This window comes from Lepidochelys olivacea (assembly GCF_965140295.1).
Source record: "Lepidochelys olivacea isolate rLepOli2 genome assembly, chromosome: 23".
In the NCBI taxonomy this organism is placed as follows: Eukaryota; Metazoa; Chordata; order Testudines; family Cheloniidae; genus Lepidochelys; species Lepidochelys olivacea.
In genome coordinates this window covers 1,959,336-1,966,965 of record NC_140433.1, presented here as the reverse complement: position 1 = coordinate 1,966,965, position 7,630 = coordinate 1,959,336, and the positions used below count along the sequence as shown (strand labels likewise).

General features: G+C 56.7%; 1 protein-coding gene across 2 annotated transcripts; it reads left to right on the top strand.

The window, feature by feature from the left end:
• Nucleotides 1–353: 353 nt before the first annotated feature.
• CRX (cone-rod homeobox) lies at nucleotides 354–6,803 on the top strand (the record flags this gene model as incomplete). 2 transcript variants are annotated; one of them, XM_084613050.1, is made up of 3 exons in its annotated part: nucleotides 354–450; nucleotides 4,243–4,394; nucleotides 6,180–6,803. In XM_084613050.1, the coding sequence occupies 3 exons, from the start codon at nucleotides 354–356 to the stop codon at nucleotides 6,801–6,803; spliced, it is 873 nt and encodes a 290-aa protein (XP_084469176.1). The 2 variants fall into 2 exon arrangements, with proteins under 2 accessions (XP_084469176.1, XP_084469175.1); XM_084613049.1 differs by having other exon boundaries at nucleotides 4,216–4,394.
• Between the last annotated feature and the right edge of the window lie 827 nt (nucleotides 6,804–7,630).

Below are 7,630 nucleotides of genomic sequence, written 5' to 3'. Positions count from 1 at the left end.
TATCCATGCAGAGGAACAACGCAACAGCATGGGGGAGGGCAGGGAGGTTTGCTGGGCTTGGTTGAGTTAATTGGAAGGGAAGTGTGGATTAAAGGGTTAACCAGTCTCCTTCAACCCTGGTCCCCGGAAGGTGTGAAGTCCCGGTGCTGTCTTCTCACCATTGGAGGAGCCCTTACCTCAGCTCCCCCTGGCCACTTTTAGAGGAGGGTGCCCACAATTTCTGGGTGTGTCTTTTCCTCTCTCCACTCTGCAGCGAGCCTGGGCAGCTGAGCGGATTGGAATAACCTAGCATCCCAGTCCTCCGGGGTGGGTGAGACGAGAAGGAGCCCCTTCGGGATCGCCAGTTCCTGAGCATGATGTCCTATATGAAGCAGCCTCATTATGCAGTCAATGGGTTAACCCTAGCGGGACCGGGCATGGACCTGCTCCACTCCGCCGTGGGATACCCAAGTAAGTGCCTTTCCGCGATTCCTCCATGGGCGCTCGGAGACTAGGGTCATGGAGGCCACAGAAGAACCTACCGTCAATTTCAGAGCTATCAATTTCTGTGGAGTGGGTTGTGGGTTAGGGTGAGCAGAGAGCAGTGTGAAAAATCGGTGGGGAGTCATAGAATCCTATACAAGACAAAGTCCCAAATATCGGGTCATCCGGTCACCCTGTTGTGGTTGCTGGGGGAAAGAAACTAATTATTGTAGAGAGAGTGAAATAAGTTAAAAGAACGAGGAGGACTTGTGGCACCTTAGAGACTAACAAATTTATTTGATCATGAGCTTTCGTGGGCCAAAACCCACTTCATTGCATGCATGCAGTATATAGATATCTATATCTTCCTACTGTATTTTCCACTCCATGCATCCGATGAAGTGGGTTTTAGCCCATGAAAGCTCATGCTCAAATACATTGGTTAGTCTCTAAGGTCCCACAAGTCCTCCTTTTCTTTTTGCAAATACAGACTAACATGGCTGTTACTCTGAAACCTGAAATAAGTTAGTTACCATTACATAGCCAGCAAGTGACCTTGGTTCTTATCGTACAGAGCTGAAGACACCAGTTTCTGTTCAATTGAGTGAGTGAAATACGCCAGTTACAATTACTTCACACATCAAAGAAATCCATGATCCTCAGTGAGATGTTAGCATTGTCCTGAGCTTTATCCTGAGCGTGTGAAGTAGACTAGTTATTCTCTAGGCACTGGAAAAAGCAAACAGGTGGTGTAATAATTCTAGAGGAAGAAAGCAAAATCAGTTGGTTATTATTGTAAATACAGCTAAATAAACCAGTTACCATGACGCTGAACGAGTCAGCCAGCCCGGTTATTCTACAGCGACTGAGATCAGCCAGCTATTCTAGAGACAGGTTTCAGAGTGGCAGCCGTGTTAGTCTGTATTTGCAAAAAGAAAAGGAGGACTTGTGGCACCTTAGAGACTAACCAATTTATTTGAGCATGAGCTTGATTATCACTACAAAAGGTCCCCCCCCCCGCCGCCCCCACTCTCCTGCTGGTAATAGCTCACCTTAAGTGATCACTCTCCTTACAGTGTGTAGGGTAACACCCATTGTTTCATGTTCTCTGTGTATATAAATCTCCTCACTGTATTTTCCACTGAATGCATCCGATGAAGTGAGCTGTAGCTCACGAAAGCTTATGCTCTAATAAATTGGTTAGTCTCTAAGGTGCCCCAAGTCCTCCTGTTCTATTCTAGAGAGTGAGTGAAATAAACCAATTATTATAGAGTGAGCAAAGCAAATGAGTTAGGCTTATTTCACCCACTCTCTGTGATTCATTTATTTTACCTTATCATTATGACTATTAAAGTGAGCGGAATAAACCAGTTGTCAGAGTGAAATAGTCACCTAGAAGAGACTGGGGTTTGAGTCATAGAATATCATTCAGAGATACTTTGACAGAGGTCACCTAAGAGCCCGAGGGTTGCTTGTAGGAATTTGCAATCAGTGGGTTTCTGCTCTCCCTGCAGTCATGTCCCCCTCATTGAAACTCAGAACGCTGGCCTGCAAAGTAGCACCCCCACCCCTCTCTGTTGCTCCTGGATGCACCACCTTGGTGTTGGTCGCTGGGGCCCCCTGGAGTCACGTGGGGCACAAGGCTGGAAAATCAGGCAGCCAGTGAGTTCCCCACCTTCCCAGGGGCAGTGGGGCTCAGCTTGGGGGCGACAGGCTCTAGCTGCGGGGCTTCGGGCTCTGGCACTGGCTGGCTGTCAGCAGGCCCTGAGGTCCGGCCATATGGCTTCAGGCTCCATTCTCGGGCCCCATTCTCGGGCCCCATCCTCCAGCTACGGGACTTTGGGCTGTGGCCCCAGGCTTCAGGCTCCAGCCCTCGCTGCCTCCTCCCCTGCACTGCACCCCCATCTCCCCTGGCCCTCCCCCAGGGCTTACTTTGTCCCCAGGCCTGGTAGGGCTGAGTAAGTCTGCTGTGACAAGTGATATTAACAAACATACAAGTACCTCTTGTCACAGCAGACTCACTAGCTAGCAATAAATAAATTGTAATGATTTGGACGTGTCTATGTGCATAGTTATTTGGTTTCCCTAACGCTATTATAATTTGGCCTGAGAACCCCTTAGAGGCTAAACCGCTGGCGAGAGACAAGCCAGCTTCGCCATTCCCAGGCCCCTTGTCCGCAGACCTTTACACTCGTGCGATGTGGGTGCAAACGGCTCTCATTCTAGCTCATTACACTCAGCGGTGCCCAGGTGCAGAGGACGGCACAAGCCGCAAACTGAGAAGCTGACTGCGTTTCTCAGAGATGGAGCTGACGAGAAAGTTGAGATCCAAGCTCAGCCCAACATTGCGGGGGATTTCTGGGTTCCTGGCTTTGAGCCGGACCCCACTGTAGGATCCCCCAGCTCTAAGCACAGACGCAGGAGAAATGCTGAGCAAACGTGTGACCTAGTGCAGGGTTCCTCTAATCTCGACCACGCGTCCCCAGTCTGGGTGTGCGTCATGTGCAATGCGTGGCCACACAGTCATGAGTTTCAAAAGTGACTTGGGATTGGACGGCCCATACCTGAGGCTCCTCAAAGAGATCTGATTTTCACCCCCACACCCGTCCGCCCCGAAGGGCAGGTGGAGACTCAAAATGAGGAGGGGTCTAAAGTCACTAGTCATTAAAACCCCATGGTCTCACTCTCCACGGGCTCTGACTCTCCACTGCAACGGGTGTGAATCAGGTGTAGCTGCACTAAAGGGTCTCATTCCCCTGTGCATTGCCCCTTACACACCCACGTGCCCCAGTGCAATGAGGGTGACCCTGTCGTGGTGGCATTTTGCCCTCACTTTGCCCTGGTGCAAACGGCCACATGGCAACTTGTGCAAACGAAAGCCGAATGGCCAATTTAAATCACCTCCCCGGCTATCAGGGTCCCTCTGGCATCTCCACAGCCCCCTGCTTGCACCCTCTGGCCCCGCTCTCCATGCAGCCAGGCCAACGACTGCACCGGAAAGGGCTGACCTGCAGGCCAGAGCTGCGGGAAAGGCTGCTGGGGCCTTCACACTGACAGACACGGGCAGCTCTGCCCGGCTCCTCTCACCCCCCTCGGAGCATCCGAACCCCTCGCAGTCTGTAATCCAACCCGGCCAAGCCCTAGAGGGCCTGTTCCGTAAATCACACACTGGGTTTTCTGGGGGGGGATTTTCGAGACCCACCCACCCCACATAACGCTGAAACAAACGCACCAAAATAACAGCCCGCCCTCCTCCTGCCATGCTATGGGCGGAGCCCTCCTCTCCACTGGGCGGGTGGGAAACCGAGGCACACAGCGACGACGGCCCAGTTCCTCCAAGGTCACTGATCCTGAGCCTGGTGGTCTGACCACTAGACTCTCCTGCCTTCTGAGCTACAAATGCCTTTGCCTTAGCCAAGATCTCTTTCTCTGGTAACAAATTGCTCGGAGCTGTGGAGTGGCCCAGACACCCAGGGCTGAATGATTATGATTATTTGGCTGGTGTATTACGGTAGCGCCTTGGCGCCCCAGTTGTGGGCCAGGCCCCCTGGCGCTAGATGCTGTACGTTATTTATGAGGTGTATTAGGTAATGCAGTGGAACAAGCCGCTTGCCCCCCACCGTGCCCTGGAGGGGGGTCACCGAAGGGCAGGGAGAAGCAGATGCCTGGGGGACAGCCCTGATTGCTGCTCCCGCAGCCCCCCACTCCGGGGACAACCCCCCCGGCTTGTCCGTCCCACCCTGAGAGCAGCAGGCGTAACTGTCTCCTCTCCCCCCACAGCCACCCCACGGAAGCAGCGGCGCGAGCGGACGACCTTCACGCGGGCCCAGCTGGACATTCTGGAGGCGCTCTTCGCTAAGACCCGCTACCCCGACATCTTCATGCGGGAGGAGGTAGCGCTCAAGATCAACCTGCCGGAGTCCCGGGTGCAGGTGAGGATGGGAGCCCGGACTGACCCCTGGCCAGACGGTTGTGTGTGTGTACGCATGCGTGTGTGTATGTACTGCTGCCTCCTGCTGGAAAGGGTGTATGTGTGAGCACACATGGCTGGCCGCTGCCCTCTGCTGAGTGGAATTGGAACTGCTCACCTTGGTGTCATAAGCCCTATACTGCTGACAGCCGATGGGGATTCTCCTTTAGCAGCGTGCTGGGGTTTGGGAGCAGGTTTGAGTTCTGTGTGCAGCTCCCAGCAGCCTCTGGGGAAATCCTACCTTGCAATGGAGGTGGAACAGGATTTTACATCCCCTGTGGGACCCCACAAATGTAACCCAATGCATGTGATATCAAGAGCGGGTGTTTGCCCAGCCCAGAAAGGCGGCCACCTCTGGAGAGGAGCCAGGGGGCTGTGCTGTGAACCTTGCAGGGCTGGGTAGGAGCTAAAGTCCAGGGAAGCTGCCAGGGGCTTTGGGAGGATGAATGTGGTTATCCCAGCTGGGTGCCTGAGTAAACACCTGGACTCTTTGCAACGTGGCCTCGGGAGGCCGGGCTGCAGCGTTTCCCTCTGCTGGAAGATGGCATTGGGGCCAGACCAGCCTGGGAGGGGAGAGCGCCCCCTCCTGACCCCCCACCCCACTCCCTGCAGCACAGCGCCCCCTAGTGCTGCGCTGGGGCATTGGTGCCAGCACTGACTGCCTGGAAGAGCGCCTCCTGTTGTGCCCCCCGCCCACTCCCTGCCAACAGCCCCTGTGGGGTGCAATACGCTTGACTGACAGAAGCTACAAAGTGGGTGACCCCCAGCTTAAGAGGCTTTCATCCCAGTGAAACTGCCTCCACACGAGGGGTCGGACTGGTACAACTATATCGGTCAAATAGCGCCCCCGGCAGACTCGGTTGTACCGGAGCGTGCGCCCTGCCTTTGGCGTTGGGTTAAATAAACCGGTTTAGGCTCGGTTGGTTTCGCTTTCCCATGTAGACAGAGCCTAGCTGCCTGGAGCTCAGAGCCGGCTCAACAGCTGCCCAGCACGTCCTACCACATCGCCAACCCTGAGTGTTAACAAATCCCGAGAGTTGGCTTAGAAATCATGCCATTTTTAAAAGTTAGAAATCAGTAAAATTTGGACTCTTTTTAAATTTGCCATGCGAGATCTCCCGATAATTGGCCGCCCTCCTTCTGCGTCCTGCAGGAAACGGTCCGGGTTTCTCGGGAGATGTTCATGGGGCAAGTTCACCCCCCGAACTTGACAGCGAAGGGCTAAGAACAGGAGAGAGACATCACCAGGTTGGGGGGAGGACAAATTCGAGGCTGGGTGTAAGGCAGTGAGCTGTGCGCTCACACAGTGGGTGTGTGTGTGTCTCTTTTGGATGAGGAGCAGCTGAGTTCTACCCTGCTCCTGCCAGGAAATCCCCCGTGCTCGACACTCTGAGGTCCCGATATTATGGGATTATTCTAGAGGCTCCCCCTGCAGCCTCAGGTTCCCTATCTGCTCTGGGGATAATACTAACAACAGCTGGCTCTGTTCTGCCCTAGTTCTGGGGCTTTGAGATCCTCCGAGAGAAGGGGCAGGATAATCCCCCCCCCCCGAGTACAGTCATCTGGGGGGCTCAATGGCTAGAGACCAGCCCTAGGAGGGGAGGGCGAGACGGGCGCTTTGCGACCCCCCCAATCCAGTGGGAGGGGGCGGAGATGGACGCCAGCGGCTGTTGCAGCCGGGCCACGGCCAGGGGAAACGGACCCCCCTGGGCGCTGTGGCTCACCCCCGCCCCCCCCCTCCCGGCAGGTTTGGTTCAAGAACCGACGGGCCAAATGCCGCCAGCAACAGCAGCAGAGCAGTGGCCAGGCCAAGGCGCGCCCGGCCAAGAAGAAGAGCTCGCCGGCCCGGGAGACCAGCTCGGAAACCAGCACCAACGGCCAGTACAGCCCCCCACCCGCCGGCGCTTCGGGCACCCCCAGTTCCACGGCCAGCGCCACCGTCTCCATCTGGAGCCCGGCCTCCATCTCCCCCATCCCCGACCCCCTGGCCTCCTCGGCCACCCCATGCATGCAGCGCTCCGCTGCCTACCCCATGACCTACACCCAGGCCACCGGCTACCCCCAGAGCTACGCCGGCTCCTCCGCCTACTTCCCCGGCCTGGACTGCGGCTCCTACCTCTCGCCCATGCACCCGCAGCTCTCCGCCCCCGGCGCTGCCCTGAGCCCCATCGCCGCCCCGGCCATGGGCAGCCACCTCAGCCAGTCTCCGGCCTCCCTGTCCAGCCAGGGCTACGGCACGGCCGGGCTCAGCTTTGGCTCGGTGGATTGCTTAGACTACAAGGATCAGACGGCCTCTTGGAAACTCAATTTCAACGCCGCGGACTGCTTGGATTACAAAGATCAGAGCTCCTGGAAGTTCCAGGTCTTGTGAAGTGGCAGGAGGCAGCCAGGGAGACACCCCCTGTCCATGCTTCCCCCCCCACCCCGAAGGCCCATCTCTCCCCTCCCCGCTGCCACCTTCTCGAGCCGCCTGGCCTCCGACCCACGTCCGTCGCCAGACTGAGATTGCAACCAGCATCGGGGATCTGACTGAGGGGGGACTCCCCCTTGCCCGGCATCACGGGGGGTTTGCCCTTCCTTGGAAACTTGCCCTGCTTGGTTGTTCGGGGGCTGAGGACCCCACCCGGCGTGGCCACATGGGCCCCTCGCGCCGGGCGGTGCCTCGGGTTTTTTTTCCGCCTGAGCCCCGGACACGAAATCTGTCGAGGAATCTCAGCCGGGATCCCGCCCTGCTGATTTCCTCGGGGCGGGGGCTGGCTGGCGTGGCAGCCCCCACAGTCTGTGCCACCCCCACCACGTGGCACCCGGATCTGTAGGGGTGGAGCTGGGAAGTGGCACGGCTGGTTCTGGGTGGGAAGTAGCCCCCCGCCCCTGGCAGGTTTCTCCCTAGCCCTGGCCTGATCCTTCAAAGGGGGCGGGTGGGGGGGTCTGAGCAAAGGAAGTGAAGGGTGGAAAGAAATAGGGTGTGAGGTGGAGGAGTTAGGTCCAGGCATGTGCTGCCAGGACTCCTGGGTTCTTTTTCCGGTGTTGGGAGGGGAGCGAGGTTTAGAGAAGTGGGGACCGGGAGTCAGTTCTCCTCAGCTTTATTTCCAGCTCAGCCAATGATTAGGTGTCAGATGTTCCACCCCGTGCCTCGGTTTCCCCTTCTGTCGTGCCCTCCATTTGCATGGGGCCATGGGATCTGTGGATGGACAGCTC